At 39.5% G+C, this 21,346-nt stretch overlaps 1 protein-coding gene across 1 annotated transcript; it reads right to left on the reverse strand.

Moving 5' to 3' along the window:
• Positions 1 to 10,959: 10,959 nt before the first annotated feature.
• LOC148652264 (uncharacterized) lies at positions 10,960 to 15,163 on the reverse strand. The gene is made up of 4 exons (XM_088598936.1): positions 13,544 to 15,163; positions 12,502 to 12,933; positions 12,134 to 12,200; positions 10,960 to 11,154 (listed from the first exon to the last, which is right to left on the reverse strand). Exons 1-4 carry the CDS (start codon positions 15,119 to 15,121, stop codon positions 11,063 to 11,065), a joined length of 2,169 nt encoding a protein of 722 aa, XP_088455062.1. The 5' UTR covers positions 15,122 to 15,163; the 3' UTR covers positions 10,960 to 11,062.
• Positions 15,164 to 21,346: the final 6,183 nt, after the last annotated feature.

Genomic DNA, 21,346 nt, shown 5'->3' on the forward strand with positions numbered 1-21,346 from the left:
GGTAGAAGTGGAAATAAAACGTTGCGCCAGCAACGGTAAAGGTCACATTAAGGGATGTCAATTTTAAATGTTAGTTAAAACTACGTCTAGTGATTTTGTGCACCACTGAGTGCAGATTACAACAAATTTAGGACCACCAAGTCTCAAACATAATGCTTTCACTTAATCTGAGCCCTAGTTTACAACTTCAGATGTTTATGCTTCTATCTGTGAAAATAAGCACTAATTAGCACTGACTGTAACGGACTAACTGCTTATATCTAATATATAAGCGAAATAATACATAGAAAAAGCTTCAGGGTGGATTGCCAATCATTGCCTGTAAATTACCACAACAAACAGGACTGTTGGAAGAACATGTATCATTATTTGGTGCATATAATGCATAATATAATGCACCAAATTAGATCAATGCATTCTTGGGCAGCATAGAAATTGAAATTCACAGGAATGATGTATTCCAAAGGTAATGCAGACAGAGTCAAAGCCTGAACTACCATACCCATGAAAAGTTTTGCAGGCTTAGAAGCATGGCACAGTTCAGATGACAGTAGGACTTAGATACAGTACTTAAGTCTTCAATTGTTTTTGGCATTATGTCTAAATGCTTTACATCAATGTCCATTCACCACTTCAGGCTGGGATGCAAATAAATGCATTTCTTAACAATATCCTGAAATGAGTGGCAAGGTCTTCTAAAGTCAGTATAGGGTTTCATTAATGAATATGAATAAGAGGTGTTTCAATACACCTTTTTTTAAATTAACAAATTAAAATAACATTATGCATTCATTATGTTGAGTATATTTATATTGACATCATTATCTCAAATTCAGTTCACTGAACATAGCACAAAGGCATAACTGAAAAACTGTTAAAAGACAAAAATGGACGACATGATGTGGTGGTAAGGACACTGTGATCTTATAAAGTTGAGCCTGGAACTGTATCTTTCTAGGGGAAAATTCCCCTCTACTTTTCTGGGGCAAAAATCCAAACAAATCCATTGCTATAGCAGTCAGCGATCTGAAATTAGATCTTTGTTTTCAGACCCTATTTCCATATCCCTCATGTGGCATTCCAAAAATACCCATTTACAACTTTACACCTCAATAACACCAAAGAAACACAACACAAGCACAATGGCAGTGAAATTCAGTCTATTGTGTCTGTGGCCCACTGTTCACAAAAGCACCCACTCTGGCGGCTGGAATGGAAAACGAGAAGCAAAGCGTCATTCTTTATTTTCTGAGCCTCTGCTCCTTTCCTGTAACTGTATAATTGTCAGCTGTTACTGTATCGCCAGTCTCAGGTGAGAAGCTGTTATAATAATGGTGAATTATTTACCGGATAAATGATTTCAAAGCAAAGCTCTAAATGAAAGCAAGCCCAAGCATGCATGACAACAAGGCAGTTGCTCAACACAACTGAAAGAAGGAGACTCAAAGCACTTCCTCAAAACCTTCATAATCGCACACAGAGGGGGTTTCAGTGGCATGTTTCTACCATGCGTGTACCTGGAGACATCACACACAACTACAGTAGTCATCAGCTTATTCTGTTATAGAGCCAGATATCCTCAGATCTCTTAAAGCAAGCAAGGATCCAACTAGACAATACTGGGATCGATCCACCACTGCTGATGGTGTGATGCACTCTTCTGGTTCAGAAATTCCAAACCCTTTTCTTCACAGATTTACAAGGTACAACGCTGCAGAAGAAGCCGTATTTCGGATGAGACTTTAAACCAAGGACCGACCCACATTTTGGGCACCACAGATTCATATATTACCATTTACAAATGTGGGGGTTAGCCCTCAAGCAAAGGGAGAATCCAGAAAAGGTTTTAACTTCACGGCTTACTGATGTTCCCTCATCTTCCTCTGGATCAAAATCTGAACTACCCTGCTTCTACTCTACAAGTCAGCACTTCAGAGACATCGTTATTGGGACTTCTTGATAAATAACTTCGAGTATGCATCCTCAGACAGAGAAAGAGACTGCATCCATTTTTTTGTGCCAGCACGACGGTACAGAAAATAACAGGTTGTGTCCTAGGCTTAACACAGCTAACTTTTAAACAAATACAATTTTCCCCTAGCAACTGTCATCTATATGCCAGAGAAAGATAGACACCCAGTCACCGTCATTCACATTATCATCGTTCCCTTCCACCTCCAGCAATGTTATTCTCTAATTTATAAAGTATAATAAACAATGTTACATAAACATAAGTTATTTCACAATGGTATCTGTTTCCATTCATGTTTTTATATCTATACTGCATAGTGGATTAAACAATATGTGATGCAACATGTGGACACTAATTTTCATAGCTCTGTCAACGTCAACACAACTCCATCAATATACATTTTATGCCTAATAGTGTATTCCTGTCAGGAATATTCCTGACTTCTGTGTGAGCCTAGTGCTGAGAAAAGCAGCCATTAAGCAAGGTTAATTAGTTCTCACTAAAACTTTGATTTTAAGAAATATTGTTCAGACATAATGTGGAGGGTTAGCATTAAATGAGAGAGGCTGTAATAGAATAATGGCTTCACTATAGTTTTGGAGTAGTTTTAATATGCGGAATGGTGCTTTCCTACACAGAACTATGGGAATACCATGCTACAGTATACTTTTTTAAGGAATGTGCTCTGTAGTAATACCATGGACCAATATAATAAAGCACTGTGAAACCTTGTCAGAACCACAGGAAACAGAAGCAAAACGATTTAAAACCAAAGTGCAAGTGCAAAAACCACAATAAATCCGCCAAGGTGAACTTCGTTGAGATTTAACAGGTGAATTACTGAACCTGCACAATGCATTTACACCTTTTCCTCTGTTTGGGCCTCTACAGATAACGTCAATCTGTTAACAGGTCAAGAAGAAAAACGGCCAGGTTCTGATCTGCTGGGGAGGAAATGTGTACCGTCCCTGCGACCTGACAGCACAACACTCTGTCAGCAAGCCCCCAGCCTTATAGCTCTGGTCAGGACAAAGACCTGTAGATGCTAATTGTGTTCGACAGGCACAATCATACAGCAGGCAGGAGATTAGGAGAGTGTTAATTGCGTTCAGTGGCAAAGGGAGTCAGGAGGCAGCCTGGTGTCAGGGGAGTGGGCTGTGTTTGCAGGTGGTCAGGGGTTCCCAGAGGGTGGGAGGGAGCTTCACCACAAAGGATCTCTCTCTGACAGGAGGGCTGATGAGCCATGAAATCCCATCAGCCCATGCAGGGGGCAGTTTGGTATGTAAAGAGCACACTTGTGACTGTTGTTTTGGGTGGTTGTGTTTTGTTTTAATCACAGACCACCAAGGGATCCTCCAAAGCCCAGTGATTCCAAGCTGTCATTTGAGGGTGAAACCACCTGATGCAAAATCATTTTTAACTGGAGACCTTTCTGTTTAATGCATTCTTTTGTGGGTTCTTGTTACATTTACAGGTATTTTGGTCTCATTAACAATAAGACTAGGTGTTAAAGACTTATCAGCATCACTGTGGTTTGCAGCTATTGTGCCCCTCCTTCCTATAGCAAGGATGAACAACTGCATCCTGTTTGATTTACTTAGCTGACCAGTGATTAACTCTTTAACTCACTGCTTAAAGAATTAAGGATCTGCATCAACAAGGACTAGGGAATGGAAAGGAACAAAAATGCCCAGGCTGCACACACACTTGTGATAGAGAAAGAGGATAGATCCCTATATTCAGGACTATGTAAAACCTACTGTTATTTAAGAACCTTACTATTGTGACAGATCTCTTCTTATAGCAACCCTTTGATTAAAAAAATACATTGTAATACATGTATTGACTCTTGGGCTAAAACGTTTTCTTCTATTCTCTCTTTTAAATGCAGAATGCTTTACTCCAGGCTAATAAGATTTTGAATTGGGCACCTAGGAAATGTTAATGGTTTTCATCAGGTTCTGGACAATGTAAGGAAAGTCACGAATATGAGGAAATCATTTGGCCCACCCAGAGCATTTATTTGCTTAGCAGCCTCATTAATCTGGCAGGGCAGCCTGTTCCAGAGAAAGAGTATTCCCAGCACTCCAGTAACACGTCTCATGTTTTCCTAAATATCTAGTTTTCAATCAGGCTAAAAACTACAAAGGTAAAACATTTGTATTTGAAACTATTAATCCAAATAAGAGGGACCCTTTTTTGTTTTTCAAAATGCTTTTCATTTTCTCCTTATAACACTTAAGTTTCTGTGCCAGGGTAGCACAATTCCAGCCTTGAAGGTTTGAAATGTCTAAAGGCTTTCATTTCCCAACTAGCAAATTGCCATAATTATTTGCCTAAACAAACCAGATTAACCCCTGTGCCCAGGTGTTTCGGTGGTGATTTAAAGAGACCTACTGAAAAAGAACAGGTGGACTGTGGATCTCCAGCTAGTAGTTGTGCACCCTAGCACTACACCATTACTCACAATATGCCTGGTTGAGCTTCAGTGTAGAGTTATAACATCAAGAGGCACAACTGACTTGATCTTATCAACTTATCAAGAAGGCTGGCTCTGTGTTGGGGATGAGCCTTGACCCCATGGAGGTGGTGGCTGAGAGGAGAATGCTGACCAAGCTCACAGCCATCATGAACGACGCCTCTCATCCGCTTCATGGGACTGTTATTAAAAGCGGAGTACTTTTAGCAACAGACTGCTCCAGCTACGGTGTTCAAGGGAAAGTTTCCGCAGGTCGGCGGCTGTCAGGGTGTATAACGCTGCCCTAGGCTAGGACTGTTAGCCCTTCATTTGCTCGTCTATGGACAGCATGTTTGCTCCATTGTACTTTTTGGACAATCAGTCTGTATAAACCTATGCACATTTTGCACATATTTTATTGTTTTTACAGTGACTATGATCATCACATTTTGCACACACCTATGTATTTATTTTTTATTTATTGATTTTGTTGTCTTTTGTTTTATAACTATTCTGATGTCTGTTTTTGCTTGTCTTGGGCTGGACTGCTGTAACACATCAATTTGCCTTTGGGTTCAATAAAGTCATATCTATCTATCTTCACCACATGTCATCTCCAGGAAAAATGCTGGAAACGACAAACCTCTGTATATGTCTTCATGTCACAGAAACCGTTGACTTCAACACTAAAGCACTGTGAATGAGGCTCCTGAATTACCAAACTTTATCATGACTTTAACATTTAAAATAATTACAGTGAATAAAGCTAAAAAAACTTCAGTTACTCATACCTGAAGAATGAGTAACTTTTTCTAAATTAGCATGTAACAAACACTGACGTCTAATAGGATTTAAAAGGTGGGTATGTCATTGTATAAACACTAAAACCACAAAACATGACAAATATAATGTAATGGTACCTAGTACTTCATTAATGTATTGTATGTGTGACCTGCTTGAAGCACATCAATCAAATCTAGCCCACTACAGTAATGAATCTGACACCACTGGGTTGTTGTCTTTGTAATATTCATTTGTCATGTTCATGGCTTTTGTTGTAGATAACGACTGTATATATTTTTTTGGAATGTACACTTTCATGTTAAAGTTATTGCAAAAATTCTGTATTAAGTAAAATGACAATTTATGGATTTACAAATTATGCTGTTTAATATTTGTAACCAATTGGGTTGATCAACAGGGTGTCTACTGTTAAGCCTCGGGATACAGGAGTGTTGGTGCTGTTGAAAGCAAAATGAGCTGAAGACAATGCTTTGCTCCAGCTCCTGGTGGTGTGTTGTGGGATTTTGTCCCATTCCTCACATAATACCTGGAAAAGCATGTGCCCGTTCATTGATCTCTGTTGCCCTGGATGCTAAAGTCATCCCACAGATGTTCCATGGGGCTCCATGGGTCTGGGGAGAAAGGCATCCACAGAATAACAGTCCAATTCCCAGCACTTGAGAAAACAGACGCTCCCTGAGCAGCACGAGGACATGACATTCCAGCAGGACAACAGATCGCATCAGATTGAGGTCACTGGAGGGGAAGCAAGTGTGATGCCAGGACTTCATCAATGCTGTATCATGTCCATGTAGTCAAGCTGGCATCAGTTCCTACAAGTGGAGTTCTGTAGTGACTAGACACTCCTCTCCAGACCAGCACAGTTGATAGTGATGAGCAACTCTTGGCAAGATGTGTGACTCGTAGTCTGCATGATGGTAGCCTATCACTGTATGGACTTCATTTCACTGTAAGATCTTGCCAGGTTAGATACCTTTTGTTTACTTACAGTTTAAAATGCACTTACTTAATCCATCTCCCAATATACTGCTGACACAAAGGTGCCTCTGTACTTCGCCATTATGCCCAGCTTGTCAATAAATTTCATAAGCTAGACACAGTGGTTCTTTTATATATGTTTTTTTCAGATAGAGACAACTTAATGGTTATGCAGCAGTCACCATGATTCAACTGTGTTCACGGTTACTCATGATCACTGAAGTCGATAATACAAAAGATTTATTCAATATCCAAATTCTATACACTTTTTCTAAAACATGCAATTTATCATATTTGTCTTTTGATGTGCAGTATACAGTATATCACTAAGTGCAATCTGAACTTCATTGCACAATGTGACTAATTTGTATATTTTTTGTCTACATTGGTTCTCATAGAATAGAACTTTTTGCTTTTTTAAAACTGAGCTCCAGAACTTTTTTTTGTTTTTATTGTTCCTTTTTGTAAAACAAAATTAAATAGTGCTCAAAAGGCAATACAATCCTAATGGACTATGGCACATGACAAAAGGTGATTTATATAACTACAGATGCAGCCATTCAAAATGAGCGGGGTACGCTGCGGTACAACGCGGTAGGCATATCGCATCAAATACCGTCATAACACGTCATTTCGCGTCATACCGCCCTTTACCGTATGCAAATTATAATATGTTAATAGTATCCAGAATCACCTTGTAAAACTGGCAGGTGGAGCTAATAAAACTTTCATGTACAGCATTTGAGTTGTCACCAGAAAAAAACTGGCTTCGAATCCTGCTCACTGCTGAAGGACAATCTTTACTCAGTTAAGAATTTAAGTTGTATACTCTTTAGACTTTCAAATATAAACTGTGTATTACAGCATGTTAATCATTAGACATTAAAAAGTTGGTATATTTTATGAAAGCAAGATTGGTCAGTTGGACAAGAGTACGCAGCCTACCACCTTTATAATAAATTATTTTAATTATGCAGAAATATTTTATTAATCAAAGTCTTTACCAAGATATTACTAATAGTATTAATAATGAATGACTTCGGACAAGCTTTAAACTCAAAGTATTACCCTGGTCCACATTCTTTGTAATTGTCTTTGTAAACGAAAAGACTTTATTTTTTCATTGACAAAAAGTAGCACCACAGCATTTCGTTGATCCGATCACACATTCGTTTTCAATCATACAAAGTCTTGAGAATCACCGATTCACTATGCCTTTCACGTGCTCATAAAAGATACTAATTTAGGAACATAAACAGATCACTGTATGTAAACTATACTGTATATGACTGGTCTTGGTAGTTTAAAGAACAAATACACACCAGTATTCCATTTCTCCCTAAACATTTTAAGCATCAAAGTCTTACATGTGGTTATTTCAGAAACGGTTTTATGTGCTGCTTCTGACCATATTATTGTAGTTTTATATACTTTGTGAAAATTGATCGTTTTAACCTTTTCTGCGAATAAGCTCGTTATCTGAGTACACAAAAGCATACTTTTAGAATTTGATCAATAGGGAATCGAATATGGAATCGCATATCTAAATAAATTAATAACGATATAATTATATTAATGTACTGTTGCACAAAAAGTAGTATAAGACTTTCCATTGATATCTGTATTGCTGTTACACTGCATGACCTGTCACTTTCTGTGGTGTGATGGCTTAAGTGACTGACTTATAAGGCTGAGGTTGGAGGTATGATCCCAGCTGTCAACATGAATTTTCTTTTAACAAATAAACATTTCTTTGGAAAACTAAAATAGCAAATATTATTGTCATTATATTGAATTTTTTTATATTTCTAAATATCACAACATGTTCATACTGTACAGTATGTACACAGTGGTACTGCAGGGTGTAGGGCGCAAACCCACGTAATTTTAAAGACCTCTACTTGTGAAACTTTTCACAGCCTGTACATAAAGCTATATACACAATACTGCTGACAGCAGGAAAATTCCTATTCTTTACTCAGCAGCTTATTAAAAACAGCACCCACGTTGTTCAAGACGATTTTTTTTTACACAGAAGACTGACAGAGGTTCACGTTGTGATCTATTTTTCTAAGAAAACATGTGTCAGTCTGTCCGTGGGGGGAAAGTGGAATGTCTTTCATTGGAAGACTTGCCCTATTCTACCTTGAAAATGAATAAGTTGAGAAAAGACTTGTGAAACCAGTTTGTTAACAAACAATGTAGACACAGAGACTCAGACTGTGGATTGAAATTTGGCACAGCCAGCACAGAGAGACAGACAGAGATAGAGACAGAGACAATATAGTGCCCATAATATTTGATATTTTAGTTTTTCATAAATGTTTATTTGTTAAAAGAAAATTCACGGCAACAGCTGGATTTGAACACTCACCCTCAGGCTTATAAGCCAGTCACTTCAGCCATCACGCAACAGAAACAGACACATATCACGTACTGAAACAGCCATACACATATCAATAGAAAGTCTTATACTACTGTTTGTGCAACAGTACATGAATATAGTTATATTATTATTAATTTCTTTAGCTAGCTATCCGATTTCATATTATATTCCCTATTAATCAAATTCTAAAAGTATGCTTTTGTTTACTCCGAAACGAGCGTATTCTCAGAAAAGGTTAAAACAATCCATTTTCACAAAGTACATAAACACACAGCAATATGGTCAGAAGGAGGACGTAAAAACATTTCCGAAATAACCACATGTAAGACTTTGATGCTTAAAATGTTTAGGGAGAAATGGAATACTGGTGTGTATTTTTTCTTTAAACTACCAATACCAGCAATATACAGTTTACATAATATGTTTATGTTACTAAATTAATATCGTTTATGACATTCAGATGCGTTATGCTCCTATTCTTTTTATGCTCAGCTACTAAAATTTCCCTTTAGTTGTAAAATTCCATATAAATATTCAATACTAAGCGGATTGAAACGTGCACAGTAAAGAGATTTAATGATTAAATCTTTTCACTACCGACCAATGCACCACGAGTGCCCCTGTCATCATTTTGGCCAGCCAATCACGTACCGCGGTACGGCGCGGGGGCTTGTGCATAGTTGCGTGCGGTATGGGGTTTGTACCGCGAACTTTGAATGGCTGCATCTGTATTCAATTAGTTTTTCATTTTGAAATGTAAAATTGTTACTTTGAAATTAAGACACCAGCCAAATGAAGTCAAATCACATCATGGGTCTCAGAGAATCTAAGCAATAGTTTTAAGTCTTTCTGTCATTACTATCGTTAATGTGTTTTGCTGTAGTTAAACATTGTTTTCATGTCTTGTGACTTACTGCCACCTGCTGGCAAAACCTGCGCTGGAAAGGTTGGATCTTCCCCACTCAGCCAGGTTCACTCCTGTTGTGTGATACAGCTCAGGCATTTTTAGAGATCTCTTTAAATCAACTAAAATAAACTAAATTGAACTAAAAATGAATGAAATATTGAAATTGAATTAAACTAGAAATAATTAGTTCAATTAAGCATGTTTCATTTGGCTATTATGATGTATTATTGTATTGTTCAGAAAAAGTCTATGAAAGTAGCTGTCCTGTCATTTGCTAATGTTACTGTTAAAATGGAAGTTAATGCCATTTCAGGGAGCCTTGCTCTTAGGTACAAAAATGAACATTTAATTTCACTGAAAAACAAAAATTCACGGAGGAGACATTCCACATAAAGTGATCATCTTTTTCTTTTCTCATTCACTGGAGGGAAAAAGGCACTATATACATAAACCGTTAAATAAACATGATTTTATTTTCTAAAGAAAGATTTTTGTGCATACAGTAATGTACTGGAAGTAGTTCAGGTGGGTAACTGCGTCAGCATGCGTAGGCTGCAAAGGAACAAGTAATAGGTTTATTCCATGCTGAAAAGAGAAGAAAGAAAACAACATTTTGGCCGTGGAGCCTTCTTCAGGTGCTACCTGCTCACACCTGAAGTCACACCTAAAGAAGGCTTCAAGGTCGAAATGTTGTTTTCTTTCTTCTCTTTTCAGCATGGAATAAACCTATTACTTGTCCCAGTAATGCACTTGTTCATTACGGAAACCAATTTGATTTCTGTCTCTTACTTAATCACAGATGGGAAATTTGCTTTGCAGGCTGGTAAAGACATAACACATAATACATTTATAGACACAACACATTACCCAAGACATTTAAACACTATATATTTAACTGATGTACGGTGAGAAAGAAAACCAATATACAGTGTAGTTCATAAGTATTTGGACAGTGACACACTTTTTGCTGTTTTGGCTCTTTTCCAGCACATTGGATTTGAAATGAAACAATAACTATGAGGTTATAACCCTTTCTTTGAGGACGTCAGGATATCGGCGTCCACATCATAGTTGGGATGTTTGTTCCAGGCCCCAAACCCTTTGAATAAAAATATGCATTTCCCTGTTTGGTAGATTATTTAAACCTCTTATATTTTTTTAAAAATCCAAATAGTTTTCCTAGTTCGTGTTTCACTACTCAATCTTATGAAGTGCACTAGGTCAGTAGCTTTGAGGATTTTGAATGCTTACAGTAAATCAGGTCTTGCTATAACTATGAATAGAATAATGAAGGCTAAGAATGTCTTATTTTTTTAATGGTGTAGTACACCAATAAGATATTTACAGACAACATTAAAACTAACATACCATTTTGTGATTTAGTTGAAAAGTGTCTGGTCATGGATGTGGTAGTGTGCTCACCTATTTGAATAACACAACTTTATACAAAAACATGAATGCAATTATTTTTATTTCAGAAACAGTAGTTCCCATCATTAAAACTCCTTTTTTGATTCCCCTCCATGTTAAACATGTTTGATGGTGGCAGATGGATTATTACAGAAAGGCTCTGGATAAAGCAGTCGACATCTTCGACAGCAAAGATGGTTTTTTTGGCATCTTCCTGGAGTTTGGAATTCCAGGGATCCCTGGAAACACAGAGTGGTTTGACATGTCACTGTTCCAGTTTCTTTATTCCATGGCAGCAGGTCAGATAGACTTTGGATACAGTTCTACCCAGAGGCATCTTAACGTCAGGTTTATTCAATAAGAAGCTATTTGATTAAAGGTGTGTGATAATTTGGCTATTAGACAACTGTTTTTCAGTCATTTCAATCACATTCATAACTATTATTCCTGTCATCTTCTATTGGACTATTCACCCCTGATCTGTACTATTACCTGTCCCTTAACCAGTTCAATACACAAATTTCCCTAAATGCCTATTGCCTTTAATTTAAGAAGAACATTACCAAAAGCATCTTTAAAATCTAATCATATCATTTTGTACGTTCTGTGTGTTTAGTGCTGTGACTTGTTTGAAGAATTTTAACAAGTTGGTAAAGGAAGAATGACCTTTTCTAAAACCATATTGACTACTGCTAGGGTCTTATTTTCATATGAGCGATCCTGTTGTTTAGTTCTAAAGTGGTTTTCATAACTTTACTTGTAAAAGAAGATGTATTAGCTTATATCTTGTCATATAAGTCACATTTAGTCATATTTACTAAACCGAGAGATACTGTAGAAGGGAATGAGGGAGGGCACTGAAAATGGAGAAAATAGAGTACCGTTGAAGAGGACTGCCAAAGATTGATGCACTGGACAATGGACTATTTAGAAGAAGAGAGATCAGGGAAGAGTAGAGGTGCACAGTTAACCACTTGATCAGAGTGGAGTTTGGAGTTCTGCCTCACCATTCCTATGGAGGTAGCAGTGTCAATAAAAAGTGACGTTTGCAGAAGTTTAAGGCCAATTTGTATAAAAATCAGTTTGTTTTTTAAAGGATTCTAAATTTAGATGAATTCCCCCATTCTACATAAATTCCATCCAATGTCTAATTCTGAACCACACTTGTCACTAATGTGCTACACAAAATAAAATCACAGTCACAAACTAAATACTCACCATCTGGAGTGTTCTGAGGCTTGTTCCTACTGAATCTGTCCAAACTAAAAACTTCTTTTTTGAAGAACTACAGTATGAGCACACAAAGAAAACAATTTAGGAATATTTCTTCCACAGGTATTATACTTGAACTGTTACGTACTGTATTGATCTTGATAAATTTGTAGTCATTATTCACACAGAACATTCAGCATTGGCCACCATAGCAGTTGCTATTCTTGTTTATTGCAATTAATAGGAATGTCTTCTAGAATGTTATTTGATGTACAAATGAGCATTCTATTCAAATAATTTCTGTAGTGTTAATATTAAAAATACAATAATGCCCAAATTAATTAATAATTTAAGTTTGGGTATCTAATCCATACCTTGTGTTTTTGAGGCTCGGTGTACTCATCAGGCACTTTAAATGGTCCAAAGCTTTCACAGCTCCCGCGTCCACTGGATGTTCCCTGGGCTCTTAAGTTTTCCAAAGATGGATTTGTTTCATTCTGAATTCTGACGTCTTTTGACCTATTACCCATGATCTTATGCTTTAGCATGGAGCCAAACTTTTTCAAAGGATGTTTCTTGACTTTCTGGCTCACATTCACATCTTCATCCGGCGTATTAACTGCAAAGGGGATGTTGCTGTGCGAGAGAAGCCCTTTGCTCTCAGATGTTTTGGTCAGTTGCACTGGGGTCATGTAATGTTTTGCTATGTCAATGCGCAGACCACTCTTGCTTTGGGCTGGACTGAGATTTTTGTCCTTATTAAGGCTGGGATTGTACACATACCAAGATGAGTGTCCGGGCAACTCCTGTCACAAAAAAAAACAAAAAGTTACAGTTCAGTGATTGTTGTTTCATTTTTAAAAGTAAATCAAAACAAGTAACACTTCTCTTACGGAAAAGAAGATAAGGATTATGGGGTGTGTATATGTTTTTAGCACTGACGTTAACACTAGAATAAAGGCAGACAATGAAATATAAAATAAGAAATCAATGTGAATGTTTAAAATTGCATGTATAGAAAATAATGCATCTCAATTTTTTTTTATGATGCAGATATCAGTTTGGAAATGTAGACAATACTGTGAGCAAGTCTCTCCATAGTAGCATTAACTCACCTGATTGCTCTTGTACTAATTGAGTGATAAAGCTGACATCCACAGACAGGTGAGTTTAGTACGTATGCTATGAACTGACAATAGGGATATTTCTGAGATGTTATACAGTATTAGGGAAAACAAATCTGGATTTGTAGTTTTATTGTAAAGGAAAATGCACAACAAAACTATCATCATATTTACAAAATAAGAGTTCCATTTTCCAGTACTTTCTACACAAATGTCTGTTAATTAGGTACAGAACAGGTCCATCCTACTTTGATAAGAGACATTTTTACAGGTTTGGAACTGTTGGTCATACCTCATCAACCACATCATGCGAAGACGACTCCAGAAGTCGTGTTTTCATACAGTCTGGCCTCGAGGAGCTCTTCATAGTTTTCTTAACTGTCTTCCCTGAAGCCTTACACTGCTGTACTCCTTCTACATCCTGGACTCCTTGAGCCAAATAATCTCCAGGCTTCTCTGGGGTCTCAGAAGCAGAACAACCTTTTTTCTTATTAGAACAAGGTGTCACACCAACAGCTTCTCCTATGGAACGTGATGAGCAGGGCTTATCCATAGTGTCTTCTGGCTGGAAACTGTTTTCAAACCCACTTGGAACTGTTGGAGAAAAGCCCTTTGGAGACTTTTTCATAGAAGACTGTAGTTTTTTACTTCTGACTGTAGTTACGTTTGTGTCCACAATTTTGTCCTGTGTGGACTTACTGGTTTTCTGAGAAATGAGAGATTGTGAAGATGGAATTGAACACCCGCTTCGTAAACCATAATTTGCAATAGTTTCTTTAGCCACACAACAGGCCATTTCCTTGATCATTTCTGGATTCTGTGAGGCAATTCCTACTTGTAATACTTTCTTGCTGCCAATGGATTCCATCAGTTTGCTGTAAACAGAGCTAACGGTTTTCTTGATGGCTTGCTGTAATGGAAGATGTTCTTCAGCCTTTGGTTCACTGATGGTTAGAGTGGAAACCTTTGTCAATTCCTTCAGCGCATCTTTGGTGAGTTTCAGTGCCAGGTCCCTGACCTGAGACTCGGACAGCTCTTCCAGTTCCCCAGAATAATTTTCTGGGTTGGGGAATCCAGGGCGAATTTTCAAAAGCAGTTTTGCCATGATATTTTTCACTGCATCTGTTTGACACATAACAGGTGAAGGTTCTAACTGGTCCATTTTGGTGCACATGAGCTGCTCAGTGCTCAGGGTTTCCATATCAATGGCAGCTTGAGGAGCATCTGAAGACTCGATATCTGAATGTTGGAACTTCATAATTTCTCTCACAAGAGAATCAACTATCTTTTGGGCCAGGGCCTCACTCTTGGCTGCTACTGCTTGTTGTAAGTTGTCTTTGGAACCAGCACTCTGCAGCAGTTCTCTGTAAATACAGCTGGCCACTTGTTTGACAGAAACCAGCTCACATTGGATATTGCTTCCCATTGTTGGATTACATTCTGAGGTATCTGGGGCTGTAAATAGTTTCTTCAGCACATTGTCAATAATGCCCACAGCAAATTCACTGAGCTCCCAACAAGATAAACTATCCATAATCTGTTCTTGTTTCTTCTCCCTCTTTGGAGAAATAGGATGAATTCTTAAGAGCAGTTTAGTTACAATTTTTTTCACAATATCTGAATATGGTAGGGGAATATCAGAAAGTGGTTGAATATCAGAAGCGGGCTCTGGAGGTGACATTCCCTTTTCTTGGCAACCAAGGTTAAAGGTGTCATTTTCACTGCTGTTCACATCATTAGTGGCTTCGTTCGTAATGAAGGAAGGAGAAGGATCTAAGGCTGAAGACTCAGCTGTTGAAAAGTATGGCTTTGAGAGCTCTTTAACCAAAGATACAATAATGGCATTGGACACTTCGTGATTTTTGGACATTATTGCATCGTATAATGCAATAAGGGAGCCACTTTCTTGCAGCAAGTCATTATACACTTTTTCAATCATTTGGTCTGTATCCAAAGGCTGAATAAAGATGCATCTGTCATGGTCAGGTGTGCCTATAGTAATTCCTGGAACAGCTGATAACTGCATGATCACAGATTCAGTAATACTTATAACCATTTCACTCAGGGTTTGCAGAGGTCTCTTCAGATCTTCAGCACTGGACTCAGGGCAGGAACAGTTAAGCTGAATTTTCTTTAGCAGATTATCTGTGACTCCATGTACTATTTCAGAAGAAACAAGGGAAACTTCAGAAGACTGTGCTATGGGTGTTGCCTCTTTGTTGTGCTCACTACCGATTCTAATATCACTCATCAGCTCATCAACCTTCACATCATGCGAAGAGGACTCCAGAGGTTGTGTTTTCATACAGTCTGGGCTTGAGGAGCTCTTCTTAGTCTTCTTAACTGTCTTCCCTGATGCCTTACACTGCTGTACTCCTTCTAGACCCTGGACTCTTTGAACCAGATAATCTCCAGGCTTCTCTGGGGTCTCAGAAGCTAAGCAATCTTTTTTCTTATTAGAACAAGGTGTCACACCAACAGCTTCTCCTAGGGAACGTGATGAGCAGGGCTTATCCATAGTGTCTTCTGGCTGGAAACTGTTTTCAAACCCACTTGGAACTGTTGGAGAAAAGCCTTTTGGAGACTTTGTCATAGGAGACTGCAGTTTTTTACTTCTGACTGTTCGACCAATAACAGGTGAAGGTTCTAACTGGTCCATTTTGGTGCACATGAGCTGCTCAGTGCTCCGGGTTTCCATATCAATGGCAGCTTGAGGAGTACTGGACTCAGGGCTGGAACAGTTTAGCTGAATTTTCTTTAGCAGATTATCTGTGACTCCATGTACTATTTCAGAAGAAACAACAGAAACTTCAGAAGACTGAGCACTGGGTGTTGCCTTTTTGTTGTGCTCACTAGCGATTCTAATATCACTCATCAGCTCATCAACCTTCACATCATGCGACGAGGACTCCAGAAGTTGTGTTTTCATACAGTCTGGGCTTGAGGAGCTCTTCTTAGTCTTCTTTACTGTCTTCCCTGAAGCCTTACAATGCTGTACTCCTTCTAGACCCTGGACTCCTTGAACCAGATAATCTCCAGGCTTCTCAGGGGTCTCAGAAGCTAAGCAATCTTTTCTCTTATTAGAACAAGGTGTCACACCAACAGCTTCTCCTAGGGAACGTGATGAGCAGGGCTTATCCATAGTGTCTTCTGGCTGGAAACTGTTATCAAACCCACTTGGAACTGTTGGAAAAAATCCTTTTGGAGACTTTGTCATAGAAGACTGCAGTTTTTTACTTCTGACTGTTCGACCAATAACAGGTGAAGATTCTAACTGGTCCATTTTGGTGCACATGAGCTGCTCAGTGCTCCGGGATTCCATATCAATGGCAGCTTGAGGAGTACTGGACTCAGGGCTGGAACAGTTTAGCTGAATTTTCTTTAGCAGACTATCTGTGACTCCATGTACTATTTCAGAAGAAACAAGGGAAACTTCAGAAGACTGAGCTCTGGGTGTTGCCTCTTTGTTGTGCTCACTACCGATTCTAATATAACTCATCAGCTCATCAACCTTCACATCATGTGAAGAGGACTCCAGAGGTTGTGTTTTCATACAGTCTGGGCTTGAGGAGCTCTTCTTAGTCTTCTTAAATGTCTTCCCTGAAGCCTTACAATGCTGTACTCCTTCTAGACCCTGGACTCTTTGAACCAGATAATCTCCAGGCTTCTCTGGGGTCTCAGAAGCTAAGCAATCTTTTTTCTTATTAGAACAAGGTGTCACACCAACAGCTTCTCCTAGGGAACGTGATGAGCAGGGCTTATCCATAGTGTCTTCTGGCTGGAAACTGTTTTCAAACCCACTTGGAACTGTTGGAGAAAAGCCTTTTGGAGACTTTGTCATAGGAGACTGCAGTTTTTTACTTCTGACTGTTCGACCAATAACAGGTGAAGGTTCTAACTGGTCCATTTTGGTGCACATGAGCTGCTCAGTGCTCCGGGATTCCATATCAATGGCAGCTTGAGGAGTACTGGACTCAGGGCTGGAACAGTTTAGCTGAATTTTCTTTAGCAGATTATCTGTGACTCCATGTACTATTTCAGAAGAAACAAGGGAAACTTCAGAAGACTGAGCTCTGGGTGTTGCCTCTTTGTTGTGCTCACTACCGATTCTAATATAACTCATCAGCTCATCAACCTTCAAATCATGCGTAGAGGACTCCAGAGGTTGTGTTTTCATACAGTCTGGGCTTGAAGAGCTCTTCTTAGTCTTCTTAAATGTCTTCCCTGAAGCCTTACAATGCTGTACTCCTTCTAGACCCTGGACTCTTTGAACCAGATAATCTCCAGGCTTCTCTGGGGTCTCAGAAGCTAAGCAATCTTTTTTCTTATTAGAACAAGGTGTCACACCAACAGCTTCTCCTAGGGAACGTGATGAGCAGGGCTTATCCATAGTGTCTTCTGGCTGGAAACTGTTTTCAAACCCACTTGGAACTGTTGGAGAAAAGCCTTTTGGAGACTTTGTCATAGGAGACTGCAGTTTTTTACTTCTGACTGTTCGACCAATAACAGGTGAAGGTTCTAACTGGTCCATTTTGGTGCACATGAGCTGCTCAGTGCTCCGGGTTTCCATATCAATGGCAGCTTGAGGAGTACTGGACTCAGGGCTGGAACAGTTTAGCTGAATTTTCTTTAGCAGATTATCTGTGACTCCATGTACTATTTCAGAAGAAACAACAGAAACTTCAGAAGACTGAGCACTGGGTGTTGCCTTTTTGTTGTGCTCACTAGCGATTCTAATATCACTCATCAGCTCATCAACCTTCACATCATGCGACGAGGACTCCAGAAGTTGTGTTTTCATACAGTCTGGGCTTGAGGAGCTCTTCTTAGTCTTCTTTACTGTCTTCCCTGAAGCCTTACAATGCTGTACTCCTTCTAGACCCTGGACTCTTTGAACCAGATAATCTCCAGGCTTCTCAGGGGTCTCAGAAGCTAAGCAATCTTTTCTCTTATTAGAACAAGGTGTCACACCAACAGCTTCTCCTAGGGAACGTGATGAGCAGGGCTTATCCATAGTGTCTTCTGGCTGGAAACTGTTATCAAACCCACTTGGAACTGTTGGAAAAAATACTTTTGGAGACTTTGTCATAGAAGACTGCAGTTTTTTACTTCTGACTGTTCGACCAATAACAGGTGAAGATTCTAACTGGTCCATTTTGGTGCACATGAGCTGCTCAGTGCTCCGGGATTCCATATCAATGGCAGCTTGAGGAGTACTGGACTCAGGGCTGGAACAGTTTAGCTGAATTTTCTTTAGCAGACTATCTTTGACTCCATGTACTATTTCAGAAGAAACAAGGGAAACTTCAGAAGACTGAGCTCTGGGTGTTGCCTCTTTGTTGTGCTCACTACCGATTCTAATATAACTCATCAGCTCATCAACCTTCACATCATGCGTAGAGGACTCCAGAGGTTGTGTTTTCATACAGTCTGGGCTTGAGGAGCTCTTCTTAGTCTTCTTAAATGTCTTCCCTGAAGCCTTACAATGCTGTACTCCTTCTAGACCCTGGAATCTTTGAACCAGATAATCTCCAGGCTTCTCTGGGGTCTCAGAAGCTAAGCAATCTTTTTTCTTATTAGAACAAGGTGTCACATCAACAGCTTCTCCTAGGGAACGTGATGAGCAGGGCTTATCCATAGTGTATTCTGGCTGGAAACTGTTTTCAAACCCACTTGGAACTGTTGGAGAAAAGCCTTTTGGAGACTTTGTCATAGGAGACTGCAGTTTTTTACTTCTGACTGTTCGACCAATAACAGGTGAAGGTTCTAACTGGTCCATTTTGGTGCACATGAGCTGCTCAGTGCTCCGGGATTCCATATCAATGGCAGCTTGAGGAGTACTGGACTCAGGGCTGGAACAGTTTAGCTGAATTTTCTTTAGCAGATTATCTGTGACTCCATGTACTATTTCAGAAGAAACAAGGGAAACTTCAGAAGACTGAGCACTGGGTGTTGCCTCTTTGTTGTGCTCTCTAGCAATTCTAATATCACTCATCAGCTCATCAACCTTCACATCATGCGAAGAGGACTTCAGAGGTTGTGTTTTCATACAGTCTGGGCTTGAGGAGCTCTTCTTAGTCTTCTTAACTGTCTTCCCTGAAGCCTTACAATGCTGTACTCCTTCTAGACCCTGGACTCTTTGAACCAGATAATCTCCAGGCATCTCTGGGGTCTCAGAAGCTAAGCAATCTTTTTTCTTATTAGAACAAGGTGTCACACCAACAGCTTCTCCTAGGGAACGTGATGAGCAGGGCTTATCCATAGTGTCTTCTGGCTGGAAACTGTTTTCAAACCCACTTGGAACTGTTGGAGAAAAGCCTTTTGGAGACTTTGTCATAGGAGACTGCAGTTTTTTACTTCTGACTGTTCGACCAATAACAGGTGAAGGTTCTAACTGGTCCATTTTGGTGCACATGAGCTGCTCAGTGCTCCGGGATTCCATATCAATGGCAGTTTGAGGAGTACTGGACTCAGGGCTGGAACAGTTTAGCTGAATTTTCTTTAGCAGATTATCTGTGACTCCATGTACTATTTCAGAAGAAACAAGGGAAACTTCAGAAGACTGAGCTCTGGGTGTTGCCTCTTTGTTGTGCTCACTACCGATTCTAATATAACTCATCAGCTCATCAACCTTCAAATCATGCGTAGAGGACTCCAGAGGTTGTGTTTTCATACAGTCTGGGCTTGAAGAGCTCTTCTTAGTCTTCTTAAATGTCTTCCCTGAAGCCTTACAATGCTGTACTCCTTCTAGACCCTGGACTCTTTGAACCAGATAATCTCCAGGCTTCTCTGGGGTCTCAGAAGCTAAGCAATCTTTTTTCTTATTAGAACAAGGTGTCACACCAACAGCTTCTCCTAGGGAACGTGATGAGCAGGGCTTATCCATAGTGTCTTCTGGCTGGAAACTGTTTTCAAACCAACCTGGAACTGTTGGAGAAAAGCCTTTTGGAGACTTTGTCATAGGAGACTGCAGATTTTTACTTCTGACTGTTCGACCAATAACAGGTGAAGGTTCTAACTGGTCCATTTTGGTGCACATGAGCTGCTCAGTGCTCCGGGATTCCATATCAATGGCAGCTTGAGGAGTACTGGACTCAGGGCTGGAACAGTTTAGCTGAATTTTCTTTAGCAGATTATCTGTGACTCCATGTACTATTTCAGAAGAAACAAGGGAAACTTCAGAAGACTGAACTCTGGGTGTTGCCTCTTTGTTGTGCTCACTAGCGATTCTAATATAACTCATCAGCTCATCAACCTTCACATCATGCGTAGAGGACTCCAGAGGTTGTGTTTTCATACAGTCTGGGCTTGAGGAGCTCTTCTTAGTCTTCTTAAATGTCTTCCCTGAAGCCTTACAATGCTGTACTCCTTCTAGACCCTGGACTCTTTGAACCAGATAATCTCCAGGCTTCTCTGGGGTCTCAGAAGCTAAGCAATCTTTTTTCTTATTAGAACAAGGTGTCACACCAACAGCTTCTCCTAGGGAACGTGATGAGCAGGGCTTATCCATAGTGTCTTCTGGCTGGAAACTGCTTTCAAACCCACTTGGAACTGTTGGAGAAAAGCCTTTTGGAGACTTTGTCATAGGAGACTGCAGTTTTTTATTTCTGACTGTTCGACCAATAACAGGTGAAGGTTCTAACTGGTCCATTTTGGTGCACATGAGCTGCCCAGTGCTCCGGGTTTCCATATCAATGGCAGCTTGAGGAGTACTGGATTCAGTGCTGGAACAGTTTAGCTGAATTTTCTTTAGCAGATTATCTGTGACTCCATGTACTATTTCAGAAGAAACAAGAGAAACTTCAGAAGACTGAGCACTGGGTGTTGCCTCTTTGTTGTGCTCACTACCGATTCTAATATCACTCATCAGTTCATCAACCTTCACATCATGCGAAGAGGACTCCAGAGGTTGTGTTTTCATACAGTCTGGGCTTGAGGAGCTCTTCTTAGTCTTCTTAACTGTCTTCCCTGAAGCCTTACACTGCTGTACTCCTTCTAGACCCTGGACTCTTTGAACCAGATAATCTCCAGGTTTCTCTGGGGTCTCAGAAGCTAAGCAATCTTTTTTCTTATTAGAACACTGAATTTTCTTTAG

Source organism: Lepisosteus platostomus, chromosome 11 (genome assembly GCF_059453375.1).
Source record: "Lepisosteus platostomus isolate fLepPlt1 chromosome 11, fLepPlt1.hap1, whole genome shotgun sequence".
In the NCBI taxonomy this organism is placed as follows: domain Eukaryota; kingdom Metazoa; phylum Chordata; class Actinopteri; order Semionotiformes; family Lepisosteidae; genus Lepisosteus; species Lepisosteus platostomus.

Excerpts from the sequence above, each read along its gene's own strand:
- LOC148652264 (XM_088598936.1), bottom strand. The coding sequence starts at position 15,121 with ATGTCCAAAAATCACGAAGTGTCCAATGCCATTATTGTATCTTTGGTT. Across the intron at positions 12,934-13,543 it reads CGCATGATGTGGTTGATGAG|GAGTTGCCCGGACACTCATC; the intron begins GTATGACCAACA and ends TTTTTGTGACAG. Across the intron at positions 12,201-12,501 it reads CCGAGCCTCAAAAACACAAG|TTCTTCAAAAAAGAAGTTTT; the intron begins GTATGGATTAGA and ends CTCATACTGTAG.